General features: G+C 41.1%; 3 protein-coding genes across 3 annotated transcripts in view; 1 reads left to right on the forward strand and 2 right to left on the reverse strand.

The window, feature by feature from the left end:
- tmem117 (transmembrane protein 117) overlaps window positions 1-5,512 on the reverse strand; it is a 33,872-nt gene extending 28,360 nt beyond the window's left edge. Inside the window, exons 1-2 of the mRNA XM_083893979.1 lie at window positions 5,338-5,512; window positions 4,781-5,087 (exon numbers count right to left, since the gene is read on the reverse strand). Coding sequence (XP_083750105.1) covers window positions 4,781-5,060 — 280 coding nt within the window. The 5' untranslated portion in view covers window positions 5,061-5,087; window positions 5,338-5,512. The remainder of the gene's footprint in view (window positions 1-4,780; window positions 5,088-5,337) is intronic.
- A 3,480-nt stretch (window positions 5,513-8,992) lies between these two features.
- Window positions 8,993-15,668, forward strand: twf1a (twinfilin actin-binding protein 1a; the record flags this gene model as incomplete). Its single annotated transcript, XM_083893606.1, has 9 exons — window positions 8,993-9,017; window positions 10,653-10,733; window positions 10,862-11,040; window positions 12,485-12,580; window positions 12,682-12,786; window positions 13,841-13,966; window positions 14,463-14,613; window positions 14,719-14,840; window positions 15,473-15,668. The coding sequence occupies 9 exons, from the start codon at window positions 8,993-8,995 to the stop codon at window positions 15,638-15,640; spliced, it is 1,053 nt and encodes a 350-aa protein (XP_083749732.1). The 3' UTR covers window positions 15,641-15,668.
- A 1,256-nt stretch (window positions 15,669-16,924) lies between these two features.
- irak4 (interleukin-1 receptor-associated kinase 4) lies at window positions 16,925-21,565 on the reverse strand. Its single transcript, XM_083894022.1, has 11 exons — window positions 21,355-21,565; window positions 20,185-20,330; window positions 19,900-20,061; window positions 19,500-19,660; window positions 19,358-19,422; window positions 19,127-19,241; window positions 18,928-19,037; window positions 18,643-18,829; window positions 18,043-18,105; window positions 17,473-17,637; window positions 16,925-17,004 (listed from the first exon to the last, which is right to left on the reverse strand). Exons 1-11 carry the CDS (start codon window positions 21,513-21,515, stop codon window positions 16,948-16,950), a joined length of 1,392 nt encoding a protein of 463 aa, XP_083750148.1. The 5' UTR covers window positions 21,516-21,565; the 3' UTR covers window positions 16,925-16,947.
- Window positions 21,566-22,518: the final 953 nt, after the last annotated feature.

Below are 22,518 nucleotides of genomic sequence, written 5' to 3' on the forward strand. Positions count from 1 at the left end.
TGGCCAGTTGCTTTAGATTTATTACATAATGCACCTTTAATGTACATACTATGGAATTAAGGCTATTGTAATTATTGTGGTACATCCTCACGTTCACATGTTGAAAATATATATAGTATAGTCTTGTTCCACTGAAAATAGCTTCCCAATGCTGACAAGGTTGGTGCAGAGAGTAGAGACACTGCTTTAAAACCAAAACAATAGCTACAATAGCTTTTATATTTCCATTATTACAGCAGCCAACTATGAATTTGTATTGGTTTCTTCCAATGTTCAATTCCCCCCCAAAAAATGCACCTTTTTCAAACATACATGTATATTTCTAAACTTTGATCAGGTTTATACTTTAATGAACCTAGAAAAAAAATAATTGCAGTTAATCATCCACTAAAATCCACTGCACAAAAATGCACCAAAGACACCAACTTCCGAGACACTGCAGCTTCAAACTAGGAAGGATAAAGGTGCTATAATAAATTCAGACAGTGAGGGCACAGCAGTGCACTGGCACCGCAGCAATCATGCATTATTCACTGAGGAAGGGGCCGACCTGAGGCCGGCAAAGAGAGGAGAGGACCTGAACTGTGTTGCTTTGTTGAAGGCTGAACTGTTATGAAACTGATGATTACCAGTGTTGACAGCTGAGACCAGGTGTGTTTACGTAGTGTTTATGTATGGGTAGTCATTTTTTTCTTTACCTAACCATTATTGTGGACAGTTTAATCAAAGTTTAACTCCCTTAACTGCCTTAATCTCAACACAATTCACGTCTTATCCTAATTTTGATCAGAGCTTCAGGAAATTACATTTCCCCTCATTAGAACCAGGCTTCTGGTCTCCATGAGGACTACTGGTCCTGATAAGGTAATTGTTTATTTCAGAAAAGGGCCTAAAGAGGTAATAAAACAAATGAGTATACACACATAGAGTCCCTACACTCCCACACTTACTGACCCACTGTCGCGCACGGTGCAGTACAAAAGCCATGTCAGCCTTTGTGTGGCACAGTAACAACACATGACAGAACCCAGATGGCATCCTGCAGGCTATACAATCATCAAGATCAGGGAAAGGGGACAAGAGGCACTGGAACAACAGGGCAACCTATGACGTGTGTGACACACACACACACACACACACACACACTGCAGCTGAGTGTCCAGTGGGGTTATAAATTCTATAAAAAAAGCATTACTGTCACCCTTTCTTGTGCTTTTCACACTATTCTGAGGCCTCAAAGGACTTTGGAGCGGTTCACGTTTGATTGAATGTTAATGTTGCAGAAGCAGGGTCTAATCGGTTAAGACGATGCCCCGCGTGACGCAAATATTACTCTTCGGTTTACCTTTTAGAATCCGCAAATCCTCGGAGACAGAGGTGAACAGATTATGCTAATATAGGGGCAGAGGCAGCATGAGAGCAGAATGAGAGGCGGTTTCCCTGCTTCCATTATGGAGACGGACAGTAAAGTACCGCTTTACTGCGGCGATGGTCCCATGGTAGGAATGAATTAGTGCGCAAAGAATTACCGATTGTGTTAAGAGGCATTCGTTATAAATATTACAACAGACAGACACACACACGCACACACACACACACACATGTTTACCTCACAAAGACATTACAAAAAGTAAAAAATAGACTTTGATGCAGTGTTGGTTCTCGAAAGAGCTCAATATTTTGATATCCACACTTGCATTTGCTGTGTTGCTTTAAGAGTCACATGAAAGGATCAATACCACTCAAATACAGCTGTTGTGTGCAAAGATAACACAATCTAGCTCTCTGTCTTTCCCTCTAAAGCTCACTGTTTATCATCTTGTTTGTTCTTATTCACACGTGTGTCTTTTATTTCCTTGCTATTATATATAAATGAATAATTCACAAGTGTTGGCATAGGTGGAACCTGTATCTGGTCCAAGTGCTGAGCTAAGATTAAGGCTTGCTTGCTTAAGTTTCATCACAGACGGATATATTGATCTTCTTGTCTAACTCTTAGCAAGACCATAAATAGGTGTATTTGCCATAAGGTTGAACAACAAGCGGATGTGAAGTTATGATTCCACTTATATAGTATAAAATATAGTATTACATTTGCAAAATAGCATCAAAAAATGTTTTTATTTGTAATGTGAATCCGGGAAGCTTTTAAAAACCAATGGCTGTGATTGCTAAGTGCTTTCTCAGGTAGTCAAGGCTGATCTTTACACCCATGTTCCCACAGCCTTCCTTGCAACACCAGAAAGCAGAGAAGTAAACCTGCATGGCTTAGTAAAGACGTGATGGTACATAAAGGGCCGCCACTGTGACAGATCAAAGATGGATGATCCCATGTTAAGAGTGGGGTCTGCCTGGGTTGTGCTGACATAACTGTTTAAACAGAAATGTTGTGCTTGACAAAACTCTCCACAACATCAGCCTCCCTCTCCTTCCCCTTCTCTGTCGTAGGGTTTTCATCATCTATCAGTTCTTACAAGCTCTACTCTCACAGATGAGACAAGCACGTGTACACACACACACACACACACACACACGGTTTGTTTCGAGGCTTGTTGAAGCGCATTAGTTGTACCTGCCTGCAGGATTAACTGCACTTCTTCTGTCCTCTTATCCCCTCGAGGCAATGTAAGTGTATTGACCCTGTTACAAATGCTCTATATGGACAAAAGTATTCAGTCTTTCCCAAAATGTCGGCAGATATTGGCTGTAAAGGGGACATATCATACCCTATTTCTCCGAGTTAGTTCCTTGGTGTCCTAATGAACATGTCTGTGACATGCTTTGGTCAAAATACCTTAAGGATGAAGCACCACAGCAGTTCAATCACCCTGCCAAAACAGCCCTGTTCAGAACGCTCGGTTTAGTAGTATCTCTTTAGGTCCACCTTAAGAAAAAGTAAAACGAAACTTAAGGGACAGGAAATGACATCGGCCACAGAGGCTACTGGGAGCTAACAGCAGTTAGCATTTGGAAAAGTGATCATTTGCAGGCTCTAGCAGGCACATTGCTGTCATATATAACATGTATCCAGATGGACAGATAAATCCTCTGAGGCTGAAAGTTTGTGTAGAACTCTGTGCTGCACTGTGGAGCCAAGAATAGAACGTTTCTCTGACCTCAGGTTTTTTCGGATACTGTTGCCCTCGCCAGCACTTTCGCGTGTTTTACAGACAAAGTGGAGCTCCACAAAACAACATTTGCAGGGATTTAGCGCATTGTGACGTCCCAGTGAGCGCGGAAGTCAACATTGCGTGTTTTATCTCCTGTACTTAGACTGAGGAGGACCACAAAAACATTTTTTTCACACTGCCGACTGATAGGACCTCCAGAGTCCCAAATATAAGGATTTAAATGATTAAAAAGTTGATTTTGCACAATATGTCCCCTTTAAAATGTTTGGCACAGGAATTTTTTTGTTCTATATATTGATATCGTATCGGTTATCCGCCCAATCTGCCCATCGTCAATCGGCAAAAGGTCCAATATCGTGCATCCCGTATGGTGTCCATTATAAAATTATAGTGTACTATATTTCAGAACTATTATTATAAAGCTTATATTATTTACTTTGTCTTGGATATCATAGGACCCTGTATAAATGCAAGCATCTGGGATCCATTCCTGAGCCTTAGGGCAGTAAAAATGTGTCCCAGATACTAAGTAAGGAAGCAGGAATCCAATTGAATGATTGCAACTTGAGTATGTAGAACAGCTGCTATTATCAGATTTGTCAACTGTCTACTTCAGGACAACACAGTCCTCAAAGTCCCCCTATAAGTGAGGATGTCATCGTGCTCTCTTAGCTTTCTATTTATATTCAGAGAAGATCATCACTCATAGACTGCCCTCCAATTATAGTCAATTGTGCTTCAGCCAAAGATGAAACCAGGTGCTGGGCCCAAATGAGTTGTGAAGTGAGTAGGAAGAGATATGCAGGAAGGCCTGATGATAGTATTTGAGTCACAGCCGAGTGAAAGGGGGAGTGACACAATCGAGTCAAACTGGCAAGAGAGTGACAAGCAATAACAGGTGAAAGATGACATTAAAAATGAGAGCTGTAGCAGAGTGTGTATAAAAAGAAGATGAAACATAGTGAGATGTGTGAGGTGAAGGAATCCAGCAATACTGACTAATATATGCAGAAGGTCAACATTTTACATGTTTATTCATCTTTTTTTTTTAAAAGTCTTCAAACTACTTTTCAAGCAAGTTGTTGAACCAGTGACATTTCACCAAGTGGACTCAACCTGCCCAAATAACATGGCTTTCAAGATAAGTTCACAAACCGGCAGAATAACCGATCAGTGCATCTGCATCATGCAGTCTCTTTCGTGCATGACATAATTGGAAATTTCTCTCTAGCTGAGACATTGGCATTTGACAAGCTGGTGCCATCAAATGTTGATGTTTCTGGAAGCAAAGTTATCTGCGAACTTTGTTTAGCATGGATCTAGGCGTAAATCGACAAAGTATCCAACTGTTGTTGTTCTAAGAACTTCATTTTTGGCATAATTTCAAGGTCATGGGTGTAGTTTGTTGACCAAGAAAATAATCATTAACTGGATTAACTGGAGCCCACTTCAACCAGAGTGTGACAAAAAAATCCTTCAGATTTGCTAATACTGTTTCACCCACATCTGATTACGACTGAACGTGGATCGCTCTAATAACGTTACTTCGTACGCGTCAATCGCAACTGAAACAACTCAGGAGGAGGAACCCTCATCATTTGGAGCCATTACTCTGCACATTCCACGGCATGACTGTGTGCATGACTTACCAAAGAGCTGACGGTGGAATATAAACTTGCCGGCTAACATGCCGGCGATGATGGCCAGAATCCAGCATATTACTTTCAGGATGTTCCATTCGAGGCCCGGGTACTTGTTAAACAGCAGAGAGAAGCAGTTGCCCACCACAATCATGTGGGCCTCCGTCTGACTGTGAGAGACGGGGTCCTCGGCAAAGATGAGGAAGTTGAAGAAGGTGACGAGGTAGGCCACGATGAGACGCGACCATGGGTGCTGAAAGTAGTAACGAAAATGGCTACCTATTTCCATCCTGCTGAGCCCCCAGCTACACTGCACCTGAAAGTCAGAGAGGGAGAGATAAGAAAATGACATTTTCAGTCCATAAAACAAACTGAATTCTGATATAGTTTTGCAGCAGTGCCAGGAAACAATTTCAAGACATACTTTCGTATCGATGTTAAGATTGTGAGACGAACATGACATAGAGAGCACCCTAGTTATGTTAAAACCGGTTAGATTAGCTGTTAAAAGCTGCTTTTTAAGCTTTAAGAAATCCATGTAAATAAGCTGAAAATGTGTGTCATACCTGGATGAGTTACAATTCCTGGGGAATTCAGCTGCAAAGTGACACCCTTAACCTCTCACTCCATCATTATGTTGAAGATTTTCCTCAGGCTGACTTCACGTCAGTAAATCCTCTGCAGTCCCAGTCCTCTGTATTTTTATACCCTACTTGTATTATTCACCTATTAACTCCGCTCTGAACTCACTCCCTCACCGTGGCTCATCTGTGACTCTGCTAGTCTGACTGAACTTTCCAAACCAGCCTCCTGTTTTGACACAGTTTCCTAAAATATCCCAATCCACAGTGTAACGGGAATGGTTTCAGAAATAGAGCTGTAACTGTCCTGCACTCCTGCACGGGGGCGGCTATTACATTTCACCAGCATCGTGTTTTGATGTGTCTTGCCGTGAGCTGCCACCTTGGGGTGATGCTTACTCAGTGCTTCCACTAACAGAGGAGGATTCATTTAATCATATTAATCATACAGGAAGTATGCAGAACATCTAATACTAGTACTAGAATGAACCTGGCAGAAGATCCATAACCCAAAAGGAAAATGTGCATAATTTACTGTTAGACATCAGCAGCTTTAATGTTGAGTGAAAGAAGATGGGCTTCTTATTGCATCTTTAATTTAAATAAGAGTATAAATTGTTTTCTTCATGACAGACATCGTGATAAGCCCCCCGGCTATGTTTACTGGTCATCACAACATCAACATGCTCAATATCTAATATATAATCACATAAGACGTTACCATACAGGGGGATAATAATGTTGTTTCCAAATATAGCAGCCTAGCAGTAAGTATACTTAAAGATCGTCTACGTAAAACCCATCGTCATACTGCAACAACCCCAACGACTTGGCGGGCAGAGCAAAGAGATGAGAATCGATTAGACAGCGGCACTGAGAGACATTTATTTACGTCAAAAACCCAGGTAGTAAGGGTATTTTTTTCGTTAGAGTAGGAGACAATTTATTTCTAAGGTCTTAAAATGTTCATTATTATCAATCAAAACATTATGTCGGAATAGAAACGATGCCTTTAATTTGTTTTCGGTGCCCTGTGGATCCATGTACGTACGCCGTGGAAGATATTACTTCAACAATGTTATTACATATTTCCTAATGTTTTCCTAATATCATGCATGGCTTATTTCGTACCATGCTACAGCTACAGTATGAACCTGTTTGGTGTGAACCTGTGATAAGAAGACATACCTGTAGTCAGTGAGTGCCACTGAGCGATCAAGACTGTGGGTGAAGTAAAGATATCATTTCTACAGCAATGGGGACTCTCCCAGTCTAAATAATCCATAAAAAAAGATGATGTGTGCCATAGGGCAGTGGTTCTCCACTCCGCTCACATGCCCTTGTATATATACATTAGAACACCATTTCTGATCTTCCTCTAAGTATCACGAGAGGAGGCTGGCGCGCCATAGTTTGAGAACCATGGTCATTATTGTACCAGGCTGTGATTTTAAACAGGGCTGGCAAAGGAAATGCAATGAGGTGAACTCGAGCATGATTTGTGATGCCGTTCATTATCACGGAGCATCACCTGACCTCTTCCTTTTATCCTTCAAAGTCACATCTGCACAGGACAGACATACAGGAGAAGGAAAACCCCACTGACTGACTGACTGACCCCACGCTCCACGTAAGTCTGTGACCACTCGCATCCTCTCTGCCGTCACAACAATGATGACGCCAGATGTCAGAGTCAGACCCTCGGTAAAAAACCCTCATCGAAAACACGCTCCATTATACAACTTAAATATCGATCTATCTGTTATTGTATTGTATTGTGTTTTTTTTGCGGTGAATTAAATCATCAACGCACCTGCTCCTCCTCCTCTTCCTCTTCCACGCCGTTATCCTCCTCCTCCTCCTCCTCCTCCTCAAACGACAGCCAGGACGAGAAGCCCCGCACGGTTCTCCTGCCACATCAGGCCGACAGCGGCGCTCTAATCGTCCAAAACATGAGATGACACGGGGCAGAAGTGGAGGGGATTATCCACGCGAACCTGTTGTTGGTACACGACAGAGGGATCCCCACATCCTCTGCCGTTGTCCTGGAGCGTCCATGCGCCGGGCGGACAGCTGCAGCTCTGCCGGGCTGTGCTTGCTTCCTCGGCGGGTTCACGACGGGCAGGATGTGCAGTTTCTGGGGTGATGATGGTGATGATGGTGATGAAGAAGAAGAAGATGATGATGATGATGATGAGGAGGAGGAGGAGGATGATGATGGTGGTGGGACCCTGTTGTGGTGCGGAGAAAGATGGAGGGACAGTATCTGGGTCCATACAGTACACACGGCATCAGTGAAAACACGTTTATTTTTGACCACCAGGTAAAGCCTGGTATAAATGTACAACTTCCGCCCACGCCTTTCAAAATAAAATGTGATGACTGTCGAGAAAATGTATGTCTGGGGGAAAGATGTGGAAGTGAAGTGGAGTGGAATATAATTACTTTTTGTTGTGTTTGCAGGTAATGCTATTTGGATTATAGCCTGGACCCTAACATGTGTTTATTTTTATGAAGAATGTTGACATTGTCTTTGTAAATAAATGGTCCACAAATTACACTGATGCTCATATATCAACACAATTGAAATCAATTTGAATTGATGTGGCATTAAAATATGGATCTTCAAAAAAAATAAGCACATTGTATAATAATACAATTATTAGATTAAAATATATTATATCGATTAGACTTGACTTGTTACAGACAGCAGCAAAAAAGGTCAGAGGCAAAACAAAGGGATACATGTTATCAAGGTAACACCCTGAATTACACACAGGTGTCGCAATGGTGAGACGATAGAAACAAACGCGCCCTTATTTTGAAGAGGAGTTCCCATCATTTCCGGTATGATTTTTCCTGTGTGTGTTGTGCTTGACGCAGAGATTCCCCCCTCGTGTCACTATGGACGTGCTGCTATAAAATCTATTCCGTTATGTATTTATTCAAACGAGGAAAAGGAGGGACAGGAAGCCCGGTGACTTCCACATGTTGCAAGCTTTTATAAAAAATAAGATCTGCCCTCCTGAGATCCGGAGGCCCAAATTTAAAATGACAAGATAGAAAAATATCTATTTGACCTGATTTCATCCAGATCCAAGGGAAAAGTATACGCATGGAAGCCCGTCATATGTCATAATAATGAGATACTTAGTTATACGTATCAGACATTAAGTCTCAATTATGCGTTTTTGATTGTTTAAATATATTTCTGCACACATGAATTAATGGTTCGAATCGAAAGCAAAAAAGCGGTTTACTCGGGTTAGAGGAAGAGGATTATCTGATTTTTTTTCTTTTACTCTAATCTCATAATTCTGTTTTATTAATTTATTTATTTGTCATGGGGATTATGTGTGCGCGCGCACAATGTCAGTATATATGTTTGAGTTTTGTATAATTTATACAATTACTCTTTTACTGTTTTGATTTATTAACTGTAAAGTAATCTCGCTCTAGATTTGCAGACATCACAGGGAGGGACTTTGTGCTCTCTGAAGTCATGTGACTTCGATGTTGTTAATAACGACATACTGTGGGGGGCGTGGTCTCGCTGTAGTCCACTTCCTGCTTCTCTGCCCTAGTTTCTCCGACCAGCTTATTTCCAGCAGGCAGCTGTTTTATTCGCCGAAATACAATAATGTCTCATCAAACGGGCATCCAAGGTAGATACATTTCTGTGCTTCCGCTGACGCTGTGTTTTCATGTGTGCTGATATGTGAGTGTGTGAGGCTCACAGTGAGACGAGCTCTGCTAACCTGCTACAAATCAAGTGAAACGAGAAGCTAGCATTAAGTTAGCTAGCCACTCCTAGCTAGCTCTGAGCTACCGTGATATGTCTGTCTGAACACTTGTAGGACTGTGCGATATAATCTCTGACTCAGTTCCAGTTTACGATCTACACAGATTACAGCTGTTGTTCTATCTCTCTCTATATATATATATCATCTCTATAGATGAAACACTGTAACGTTAGTTTAGCTTTGTGAATGGACGGGCGACGCCTTCATTTTGACAAACTGCTGGCCTGGCAGACCGGCCGGCCGGCCGGTGTTCCTTTTAAATATGAGAACAGCACTGGAAGAACTTGTTCTGTGCTATTGTAACAAAGGCTTTCAGTAAGTAACCGGTGTGTGTGTGAATATATATCAATTTCAAACTTTGTTAAGGATAAGAGAAGGTCAATGTACAGTGTTAAAAATAAAATAAAAATACAGTAACACAGGGATGCATAACAATATTATACAGTAGGCTTGCATAATATCAGGAAAACGTGATAAACATTTTTAAAAATTGCCATGCAGATATGTTTTCTGATAATTTAACAAATACTGAAGTGGCCAGTGTTAACTCTTTCTGCTCTGGTTGTGCAAATCTACCTTTACGGTAAGTTTTTGGCCAAAACAAAACATTCTTAATGAACAATCTACACTTGGTGCAGTCTTAGCAATATGAACATCTATGCCAATGGTACACATATTGCACATTTTTATATTGCGTTAACGATGATTTAGATATATTGTGCAGCCACCTTCATGCACACAACGGCACCGACATCTCCAGCCAAACTCAGGGCGGGTTATGGTCAAATAATACTGTTTTATGACACTGCCAGCTTGCACATAAATCCGCAGATACCGTTTCCTACTATGGCATAATGGGTAGTCACACCAATGTATGCAAATATTTGACTAGAACTGCACCATCTTGGTAGCTGAAGAAGCTGTCTCATCATCAACATCATAAACCACATCAAACCTCTGCATAAAATGACACATATGGGCGGTATACAACAGGATACTGGATGCTCTAAATATAGCTACTGTCACGTTGACGAAACAGGTTCTGAATTTACTAAGAAGCTTGCACATAGATCTCTCTCGACACTGCCTGTGATATCATGTAATAAATCATTAACATTGCGTTTTCAAGATGGTTAATTTCATCACATCCTTGTAAGAGCTATAACAAACAGACAGAAATCAGGAAACTTTTTTTTGATCATCAGTTTGTTTGCCCACATGTAAGGACAGTCTTTTTTAAGGTAAGACATAGGGGACACATGGTAATGGACAACTTGTGATTAAACTCGCATAAGAGGATAATTGTATGTTCTTTAGGCAATGTCTAACATCTGGTTGTTCCCACCGTTTATTATGGTTAGAATCTTTGACGTGGGAACGTATAACCCAGGGCTTAAAATGGCAACATTGGCGAAAGAGTGTTGTTGTCAAACTGTCATCTGTTTTAAACCAAGTCTGACCAAGTCTGACCACTTCTGTGTCTTTTTTTTTTCCCAGCGGGCAATGATGTTAGAGAAATCTTTGCCACTGCCAGGAATGGAGATGAATATCGAGTCTTGAAGATCATCATTGAGGGTGGTAAGCAGTGTCCCAGATTCTTGGAGTTTGCTCACAGCTTCCTCTGCTAAGAAAATGCTGAGCTTACACCTGTATCAAACTTCTTCAATGCATGGCTCAAATCTGTCTTGCACACATCTGCATTCCAGAGCAGCTGTCTCTGGGCACTGCCAAGAGAGCATCAAAGCAGTGGGAGCAGGAGTATGATTCCTTAGTGCTGCCTCTCCTTGAGGATTCAATGCCTTGCTACATTCTGTACCGGCTGGACTCGAGTAACAACCAGGGCCACGAGTGGCTCTTCCTGGCCTGGTCACCGGACAGTTCTATGGTAAGAAAACTACCAGCTTTAATGAATAGCTGTCCAGACAACACAGTATTGTCCCTCCTCTGCTCTGATTACAAGATGGGTGGGGTTTACCACGTCAAGGCAGCAATTCTTTGTATTTTGTTTTAAAAAAGTGTTGACAGCAGTGCATCATACCGACTATACCTCTTGGGTAAATAATGGTGTTTTCCTAATGACATGGATCACACTCTGAACTTCATACTTTACACCTACTGTCCATACTATTTCCGACATTTGCTTTTAGTAACAGTTTCACCTAATCATTTCTATAAGGGAAAAAAATCCCTTGTCCCAGTTCCTTGTTCCTTGTTCTGTTTCTAGTATTTGCTGCAACTCAGCAACCAGCTGCTGAGTAGACAATCCACCTCCTTTTTAACACAAGTGTGTTATCAGGTGTGTTGGAGTGGAGGACAATCGTTTCTTATACATAGGCATTTTAAAATTCTGCTTTATTAGTGTGGACTTAGCCCTTAAATGCTCTTAGTTGACATAGCATTATCACGTGCAGATAAATTACTCTGTGGTATTGTGTTTGCTGTGTTATTGCCTCACACAGTGTCTTCTAAATCATTGGGATCCAGTGATGTACAGTTAGTCGCAGCACAAATGTAAATGTTGCTTCAGTTGTAGCAAAAAGAACAATGCTGCATGGACAGGGTAGTGCCAAAGTAAAATTCCATGCAGGATATTGTTTAGCTGAGTTTAACATTCCTGCCTTGCAGCTCAATGAACTGTGCTTCAGGTTGAGGCTTGTCTGTGAAATGCAAATCCATCTTACAACCACTAAATTCTACTGCTGCTGCTGCCTTGACTGAAATGGTTTAGTCTGTGTTTTTTTCTTCTAAATTATTGATTTAGCTTGTCAAGTCAATTGTTTGTATGTGGCATAAAACCCCAAGTTTTCCATATCCTATGGAATGTTTTACCACTCATAGGACTATGTAGGAATGTTTTCATAAGTAAAAGGAGAAAGTATTTGTCTCAAGATGTTGTGCACCCACAAACCGAATAATGAACCAGTGAGAACAGGGAAAAATATTGGACATGGAAGTAAACGGTGCAATTTTTATCCCTAATTGTCTCATGAGGGAAGAAATGCATTCAGTACATTTTTGTGTATTTACATGAAAATTCCACATGAGTCACATGAGTCACCTTAGTGTCACCGAAGACTTGAGCATTGAGTCAAGTATGAGGCACAGTTTCAACTATGTTCAGCCAGATAACATGAAGGGCAATTTCTTCATTGATATTCACTACAAAGCAAAAACGTATAAATATATAAATGAATCAAATTACAGGCCAGCTATAACACATATATATATATATATATATATATATATATATATATATATATATATATATATATATATATATATATATATATATATATATATATGTTTTATATTGTAAATATTCTTAACAGGTGCGAGAAAAAATGTTGTACGCTGCTACAAGGGCTACACTGAAGAAAGAGTTTGGAGGCGGCCTCATCAAGGATGAGATTTTCGGCACCACAAAGGTCGGTCAACGCTTGTATATTGTGTGAAATTTCACACACGCAAAAAGTAGTAGTTCACAGGTAGTTCTGCCATGTGAATGTGCCATTTTGTTGGTCCACAGGATGACTTGAATCTCAGTGGATACAGGAAATACATGACCTCACAGGCGGCTCCCTTGCCCCTTACTGCGGCAGAGGAGGAACTGAGGCAGATGAAACTACAGGAGGTAAAAAAATACACACAAACATGTAATTGAGGATATCATATGCTCTGAGGAAATGATCTACTGAACAGTTCTTGTGTACCACAGATGCTATCATCTCTTGACATGTGTGGCTTAAAGTGTTTTTGAAGTGGGTGAGAGTTTGACTTGCTGTTCAGTTCTACAAACGGATGGGATTAAAACGTCCTCGCACGTTCAGCTTTCAGTGTGTGAAAACAAAAGATTTCACCTCCGCTCTTGGCAGTTTTTTCTGCTGATCTTTCCGAGTGTGTGAGCTGTAAATGTGACCTGAAAGCATAACGGTGGAGAAACGACAAAGACCAAAAGTCAGCAGCAGCAGTGCATCTGCACATATGCTTGTCTGGCAGTATCACCTGATTGTAAAGATGCTGATGCATTAGAATGGCAGGATGTTGGCATGGATGCATCTATTAGGATTGTGCAGCTCATCCTCATGGCACCACAGTATGGCACCTTGACTCTTCAGCTCTTTGTTTTTCGACTTTGGAAGTGACCTGTTCTAATTTTGCACTTCCACTCTGTCAGACCATGTCACCAAGAACTGTCTTTATTACCATATATGGACGCGCTCTGTGTAGTGCTGCTGTCCCTCTCCAAAGTGTAGTCAATAAAAAGCTTCAGAGAAAATAGGAAGTGAGGCTTGTTCTCATCCCACTTGATCAGCTGCTGAAGGGAGATAATCTAGCATTAATCTGTTCTGTCTGAATAGAAAAAGAGAAATGTTCCCAGGGCTTGTAAATGACTTCGACTTCCAGCAGATGTATAAAAGACCTGCCGTCCTATTTGATATGCAAGGTGGCAGCATCAAAGGCTCAATCGTGTTTGCATGGAATTTCAGTTTGTGGGAACAGCGCTCTAAAAATAGATGCAGCAATCCGTCAGTGTAATCCCTCTAGCATTTTCCGATTTCTGTGATTTTCATGGCGCTGCCACGTCGCTTCAGACTTCGTCTGTAATCGGTCAGATTGTAGCACTTGTAAAACCACCACGCGTCCTCATTTCTGTATTTCTCCACGTACGTCTGTGGTGTTTTCAGGTGCAGACGGACATCAGTGTGGACACGAAGCAGCAGACCCTGCAGGGAGTGGCTTTCCCTCTTCACAGAGATGCCGTTGCAGCACTTGAACGTTTTAGAGACAAGGAGGTTAATTATGTACAACTGGTGAGTCCCTGAGAGAGAAAAGCCTGAGTTAAAGTTTTTTGATTTCTGTTTAATCTTGTATTGTTTTGTTTTTTTTAGAGATGTGGTCATGTTTTAATTGGGAGTTTTTTTCTTTTTTCCGACTGACACAATGCATTGTTTTGCACAAAAGCCTTTCCCCTTTTTTTTCTCATTGAAAATCAAAGGACTGATGTCACATGATCAAATCAGTAGAAAGACAAAGGAACAATTGTTACAACTGTGTGCCTTGTCTCATATCTCTTTTGTTGGGTAGCACAAAAGCTCGTAGGGAAAGCAGCATGTTTTATTCTGTGAACGTTAAATGTCTGCTTTTGTGCAGCTGCTGAGTAACTGAGGCACACCTGATATTTAAGCGAAGGGCATTGCTATTCACCGTCCACAACCAGATTTCCATAATTGGAATGGTATTCAAAGCAGAGTCTCTGTGATCGCAGGCAGTTTATTAAAAGTAACATATTATTTCCATTGTCAACAGGAAGTAGACTCTGAACATGAGCTGATTCGGTTGTGCAACACTGTGCCGACGGAGGTGAGAGACCTGCCGAAGAGAATCCCAGACGATTCTGCACGTTACCACTTCTTCCTCTACAAACATTCCCATGAAGGCGACTACTTGGAGTCCACAGGTAAGTGGACTCTCGTGCGCTATGGCACACCCATTTTATCCCTGCACCTTTTTTTTTTTTTTTTAAACACTGTTCTCATTGTTCTTTTGTTTTTTTTTCCTGCAGTCTTCATATATTCTATGCCCGGGTACAAGTGTAGTATCAGAGAGAGAATGCTGTATTCCAGCTGCAAAAATCCTTTGGTCGACATGGCGGAAAATAATCTCAATATTGAGATTGAGAAAAAGGTAGGACACATTTAATCATGCAGGATATGGTGGAGTAGCCAGACAGGGACAGGCACAAACACACACACACACACAGGTTTGCACAGCTATTGTTCTGAGGATACTGCATTGAGTTCAATTCACTTGGACAACCTCAACAAAATGTTATCTCCTCACCTAAACCAGTCGATGCCTAACCTTAGGAATGAGGTTCTGCCTCATTAGGTCCAGGTTTTGGTCCACGTGAGGACAACTGGCCCTGGCAAAGTCACTGTTTTTGTCATACAAGGTCACAGAAAGGTTACAAATACAACAACACTCCTGTCGGACCCTCTTTGACATACTTGTGATCGTACTTGCGTTGTTCTGAAGCAAGGCAAGTGGGTGTCAATTGTAAAAGTATAGGGCAACGCAACTGGAATCTGGATAATTGCTGTCTTGAAACATTGGAGAACTAATAATAATAATAATAATAATAATCATAAAATATATTTCCAACTGCGACTGTGTGGGTGTGGTTTATCCAGCCTGAACAACCAAAGAAATTAGTGATGAGTGATATTCAAATATGATGTCCTGCTATTGTTTGTCATACGTGCATACAAAAATATGTTGCTGGTTTCGTCTGCTCAAAGCTCTTCTTCTGTTTCCAGCTGGAGATTGATAACGGTGACGATCTGACCAGTGATTTCTTGTATGAGGAGGTGCATCCCAAGCAGCATGCACATAAACAAATCTTTGCCAAGCCCAAAGGCCCCGCAGGGAAGAGAGGTAACCGGCGCATCACCCGACCACCTACCGAGGGAAAGGAGGACGACTAAACACGGAACTCAACCGCCCTGAACACACGCTCCACAGTGGAACATTCCTGCGATGGGGGGAGGGGGGGGGATTCATATTTGACACGCTTGTTTTAAAGAATAAAGACACATTTCCCACATGTCACCCAGAGACCCAGCTATGCACGCCAAGGACAACTGAGCAATGACACACGCCAGAATTTCCATTTGTAGCTTGCCAAGTGGAAGCATACGGTATCAATGTATGTTAATGCGTTGACAAAGATGACTTTCCAGTGATTCAAAGAGGCCCAACAAGTCTAGTTTGAGGTTTGGATGTCATTGCCAGCTTTAACACTTAAAAAAGTTTAGTGACTGTGAACTTGCGCGAATATGATGAAATTCCCCCACTTTTGAGTTCACGTGCTTGATTTTCTTAACCTTCATTCCTTAAGCTTTCTGTCGATTAATGTCTCCAATTTTAATGTGTCTCTACATTTGTCTCCCAACAATGAGGTGCTCCAAAGCAGTAAGGATATAATTATCCCCGTGGTGTCTGTTGATTCAATTAACAGTGCATTTTATATTGAATATTGACTTCTTTTTTTTGATATAACTGTGGTTTACATGAAAAAAATCATCTGCTGAGAAACTTATTTTTCTATGCAAGTGCTGTAACTGTACATATTGTAGCTGTGTGATGCTCTATGATTAAGAAACAGTCTGGTCTGTTGTGGAGCTAGTCGGTGTTGTTGAGGATCACAGTGGAATGAATCAGGGCTTCCAGAAATATTACATCAAAAACCTCAGATTGACAGAGAGGAGGCGACGCATGCTTCGCTGTTCCCCATCCAAGAGGGAAAGTCGAGCAAAGAGAGGGAGTCCCTGTAAGTACCTTCATCGTCATATTGCCACATCCACTGGTCTGCTGATTAATATTTGGCGAACTACTAAGCTCACCTCATTTAAAAAGAAAAAGGGAAATCCCTTTTATAGTCATATTGTGTCATAACAAAAATCATGTTTGGTCTTAATTGTTTTCTTACAAATCTTTCTTTTAAAAGGAAAAAATAAAAAATATTTAAATCACACTTTTTGTCACATTTTATTCCTTTTACAATAAAACGCAAAATGGCAACACTGACAGGGAAATACTTGTCCACCGTTAACACGCTGAGACATGCCAAAACACAAGACTTTAAGAGTGTTTTGCATTACTTTTGTAACAGAACTGTAAGGTTAAAATATAATATATGTAATATTGGACAGAAATTATACAAAATTGTCACTTTTTTTCAGTCTGCACTGATTTCAGCAGGTTTTTCATAACTCGTATCTTCTCTGCGATGTTATGCCTGAAGATCCAGTGAAACGCTTTTGACAACCCCTTCAAGTTTGGACAGGATCTGTTAAGACAAATATTACCTTCAAGTTTGGACAGGATCTGTTAAGACAAATATTATCTTTAGTAAAAGAAGTGAATGGACCCTAAATTGTAATACAAAAAAAAATCCACGGCAAACTAGTACTATTTGTCATTAAAATACATTTTAATGGCAAATAGTCAAAACGTACCAAAGATCTTGGTTTATGAACAAATAACTGATCGCTTAAAGAGTCCGTTTTAAGCTTTGCTTCTTAGTGAGACAGAATAGCCAGCTGCATTATTTTACAAAGTCTATTGAAGCCTTAAACATTTTACACAGAACAGCTGATTCTGCTCTCGCTCTATCTCTTAGAATAGAATCATGCAAAGTAAAGTACAATGTATGGCTCGTGTGCATGTGATGAATGCATTATTTAAAGATTATTGTTGGGAAAACTGATCAAAGTAGTCTTGTGTGTGTGTGTTTGTGCGTCTTTCCTCACTGTACCTGTATGACGACCGGCCTTTTGTTTTTCATCTCATGAAGGCAGCTACAGGCCAGAGTGTAGACGATCTTCACCTGACTCGGCTCCCAGTCGGACATCTTCTTGTCGATGACGTCCTCCAGAGTCAGCTCCTCGTCTTCATCGTCGATATCATACCTGAGCTCCAGCTTAAGTGAAGGTAAATCAGACCTGAGGTGAGTAAACTTTAACATCACAGTATATATAAAGTTGCTTAAATTTAAAGTTCAAGGGGTAAAAAAAAAAAACAAGCTTATGTTATCCGTACCAGTCTGTAGGATTTGTTGGCATGTAGGAATGAACCCGGATATTCTAACTAAGTAAATACCTAAATATCCAACTTTCAGGTGATAAATAAATATTGCATTAAATGTCCTGTTGATAGACCCCCCCGCCCCCAAAGATCCTACACAATGGACCTTTAATTCAGCTTAAATCACTGTTTAATGACTACTAACGGATGATACTCCCTCACTAATAGTTTCTAATAAGATGTAATCGCAAACTGATGCTTGATAACCTTACAGTTGAAGGCCTCTTTTGTGCTTGCTCACCAAGAACTGTGGCTCCCGGTTTTCACTGGCTGGCGGGAGTCCAGACAATATTTCTAGCAACACCTGTAAGACGGCAGAGAGACGCTTACGGGGTTAATCACGCGGCTCTGGAGGAAAAAAAGAAAACCTTTATTGCTTCACCGTTTGCCAAGAACCTCGACAGACATCGCAGTGTTTCCACAGCTGCCCTATTAAGACGTACAGTACGAGCCATATGGAAGGTCAGGTGGGGTTTTATACAAAGGCTGATCCTGTAAATCATTCAACCACCGTCATGCAAAGAATAATAAACGGGGGAAGAAAAGGGTACGCGAACCCTCTGGAATGACCTAATTTGTTCCGAATATGTGATCTGACCTTCATTACCCTGTGGTTTCGTTTAATTTTCTGCTCGTATACTGTACGTTGTAGATGGTGTTTTATAATAACAGGAAATAGAAAGTAACTAACCAGCTGACTAAGTAAGCATGCACACTGTGCTAGTGTCTTGCAAGAGATCTAAATGCGGAGCTGTGTTCTACTTTATCCAACACACCTGCAGTTTCTCCTTTCCTGAAATAAAAATCCCTCCTTGTATGTGTGTGTGTGCAAAGAATGTACCACTCCAAAGCTGAAGACATCGGATTTCGGAGTGATCTCTCCTCTGAGGGCCTCGGGCGCCATGTATGCCCGGGTCCCCACAACCCTCTCCGTCATCACGGTCGTCGACGTGCGTTTAGCCGACGCTCTCGTCAACCCAAAATCAGAGATCTTCGCCACATATTTCTCATCTAACAAAATGTTTGCACTAACATAACAAAAAAAAGAAGAGAGAGAGATCATGACTACTATCTTTTGACAACATCAAGAACATAGTATTAGTTTTATCCAAGTCTCTGTATGTACCTTTTAACGTCTCTGTGGACGTGATGGTTGCTGTGCAGATACTCCAAGCCTCTTGATGTCCCTTCTGCAATCAAGCATCTCTGTTGCCAGGACAGTGCAGGACTATAGTCCTGCGAGGACAAAAGACAAAAAAAATATAAATATCTGTAGGCCATTTCAAGCACTAGAAAGAAGCGAGTGTTTTGCGGGTGGTGATTACCAAACAGGCTAGTCGGTCCAGCAAAGAACCATTGGCCATAAAGGCATAAACCAAACACGGGTACTGTCCGTCGCATGAAAATCCAACCATGTCAACCAAATTCTCATGTTTCAACCTGTGGAACAAAGCCAGACCTGCACTTACAAATACATTTAACATTAATCTAGATTATGTGGGGCTTAAACAAATGACTTTAAATCGAGGAATCGTTTTTTAAGTTTTTAAACTTACACTTTCAGAGTTTGGATCTCTTGGTGGAACTGAACCTGCAGCTCATCAGGTGAAATGTCATCCACCTAAATGACATAAATTTGATCGATGATTACCGATATCTAAAAATTGGTCAATTGGTGTGAAATATTTTTCTCCTCACTGGATTGAGCTTCTTCACAGCGACAGGTTTATCATTCAGGAGGCCTTTGTACACGGTGCCAAAGCCTCCCTCTCCGAGTCTGCTGCCACCGTCTGACATGGGCCGGTCATCAAAGTTGCCGGTAATCTCCATCAGCTCATTGTACAAGAAACTGGAGAAACCTAATGAGGGACGCACATAAAACTGGCATGTTCAGTTTAGTTGGAAAGGCCTCACTGCTGCCATCTTTTGACCAAATTATGTTAAATCACAAGGTTCAAGAAGATGCAGCATCACTTGTTCGGTCTCTGTGGAAATCACAACAGTGTGTTTTACTCAACCACTGAATGAATATACCAGATATTATGTCAACACAACATTTTTAAATCATCGATAAACCGTGATATGAAATAGCATCCACCTTCATCTCCAGGTTTGCTTCCCTCCTTTTGAGTTTGTGGCGGCAGAACATGGCTGAGAGGTGGCAGCGGTGTCCCTCTCTCTTCCAGTGGCCTGGTTGAAAGTTCAGTGTCTCTGTCTGCTGGAGAGGTTGACACTATCTGTGCCGAGGGAGGCTCGTCCACTGTGTATGGTTTAAAAAAAAAAATAAGTGCAGTATTTGCTGTTTACACAGTGCGCATCAAGTTATGTGAACCGAATTGAAAAAAAATAAGACACTTCGATAATGAATTTTCATAAATCGTACCAGGTAGCAGGAGAGAAGCAGCAGCCAGTAACTTATGACTCCTCAAAATGTCCACAAGATCACCCACTGTGCTGTTGGTGGTCCCCCAGTCGTTGAGAAGCTCCACTGTGGGGCTTCTCCCCTGGGCAACAAGGTCTTCAAATCTCCTGGATGGATGGATGGATAGTGGACAGATCTGTTATATGTTCTGGTACAATATACCAATACAAACCAGTTTGTGTATGTCACCATTTATAAACACTGGGACTGCAATGAATCGTCAATCAATTCCAAATTGACCGCCGACTGTTTTAACAATAGATTAATTGGTTGTACTTTTCTAGACAGAAACCCTTGATATTTCTCAAGCTTCTCATTTTCCTTCTTCTTGATGTTGCTGCCGCTTGGGATTGCCACATCCATCACTACTGCCCTCTTCTGCCGCTTATCGACAACCACTATGTCCGGTTGATTAGACACCACCGGTTTGTCTGTCTGAGATCTGGAAGTGCAATTGGATCTTTGCCCTGTCAGTCTAAACCAACCCCTGCAGGCAGATCCTGGGACCTCCAGTCGATACTCACAGCAGATGTTCTTGTACAATCTTTGCACGGCCTACGCCTTGGGTCCTACCTCATATATTTATCTATTTTACCTACGTTTTATTTATTTGTCTACATTGTAGATCACTGAAGACATCCATACTATGAAGGGACATGTACAAAATGATGTAGTAAACAGTGTGTGTGTGTGTGTGTGTGTGTATGTGTGTGTTGTAGTAGTAGTAGTAGTAGTAGCAGTAGTGACCTGGAATTGAAGTTACCCGTTGCAACTGATCAATTAATTGATGGACAGATTAACAGATAGTGAAAATAATTAGAGTTATATTATATCGATTATTATTACATTACCTGGCAGAATGTGCGTTTCGCGATTTGAATAGGTAAACTACAACATTTCTGGCATTTGAAGGCCACCATAGTTCCCTGATGTGTTTTGGAAAGGGGAGGGGGGGGGGGGGGGTCCTCCATTCTATACAATATTTACTTTCACCTTTAAAGGTAATTGATTCTGACATACTGAACCAATAACGTGCTATTTGTTCTTTAAAAAATAATACAAAAAATAATCTGGTCCAAGTAAAAGACACGAGTCGAACAATGAAAAGAATCGTTAGTTGGAATAACCCACCTCACGTGAAGCTGGGTGTACCTCACCTCCCCACTCGGCTTCCGTATGGACATGCATACCTCTTTCCACCTGTGCTGAGGATCCAAAAAGTCGGACAACTTACGACGTAAACTGTAACTGATGTTTCGAATGTAAGTAGCGGAAGTTACAGAGTTACTCATAGTCCAACGACAGGTCGTTGCTACAGAGGGGTGACGTTTAACCGACAGCTACACTGACATACTGTAAAAGTCAGAGAGCGAGAGAGAGCTTAAAATGTTTTATTAAATTCCATTGAAAGCACACGAGAGAGCAGTAACAAACCGCGACTAAACCACACCAGTACAGCGTGTGTTCCCGAAATTGTGCAACTTCCTTAAACGTAACAGCAGCAGCACCGACAGTCTCCACCTACAGAGCGGAAGTAAAGGCAGTGATAGAATTACGTTGTCTTCTGCTGTGTGTGTGTGCTCTTTATGTGAGTCAGGAAAACCTCATGACCACATTGTAAAATACACATGTTCCCCAAGTTATTGTTATTGTTATTGTCATTATTATTAATATTATTATTACTATTAGAGACAGAGGAGCATAGAAACGGGTCAAACTGACTGAAAGGCTGTGGCTGTTTGTAAAAAAAAAAAAGTCCATACAACGCCCCCCTGTGGACAGAACCGACACACACGCTATGAAACCACATATGAACATGCAAGTACATAACAATTATTCAAGGCCACAAAAACGCACACAATTTGACACTTATAACAAACATATGTATTCCATTTCTGCCAATAAACCCTCCTAAATGTTATACACTGGACCTTAAGAAGCAAGATATTTTGTTTGTTTTTATATAAATAAATAAATAGGTCAAGGCTATTCAACTTAAGGTCCGGGGGCCAGAACCGGCCCTTCAACCAATTTGCATGAATAATAAATGTATTATTAAAAAGCCAATAAAACCGTAGCTTCGCCTATTTCTGGCACTTTGCGACACTTTGTGACACTTTTGCGTCACTTTTTGGCAAATACTAGTACAGCTGTAATTGTATGCAGTCTATGTATATGTACCAGAATATTTTGCACTATGAGCCAACTGTAGCGGTACCTGTGTCTTGTTGGTACTGTAACTTTTAGTTTTTGCAAGAGCCAACTGTAGCAATTGTACCTGAATATTATTGGTAC

This window comes from Microchirus variegatus (assembly GCF_963457635.1).
Source record: "Microchirus variegatus genome assembly, chromosome: 8".
Taxonomy (NCBI): Eukaryota; Metazoa; Chordata; class Actinopteri; order Pleuronectiformes; family Soleidae; genus Microchirus; species Microchirus variegatus.

What these genes read in the sequence shown, in the direction of transcription:
- irak4 (XM_083894022.1), bottom strand. Translation starts at nt 21,515, where the DNA reads ATGAGTAACTCTGTAACTTCCGCTACTTACATTCGAAACATCAGTTAC. An exon ending in GAGATCCAAACTCTGAAAGT is followed by an intron (nt 19,242 to 19,357) that starts GTAAGTTTAAAA and finishes TTTGTTCCACAG; the next exon opens with GTTGAAACATGAGAATTTGG. An exon ending in ACCGGGAGCCACAGTTCTTG is followed by an intron (nt 17,638 to 18,042) that starts GTGAGCAAGCAC and finishes CCTTCACTTAAG; the next exon opens with CTGGAGCTCAGGTATGATAT.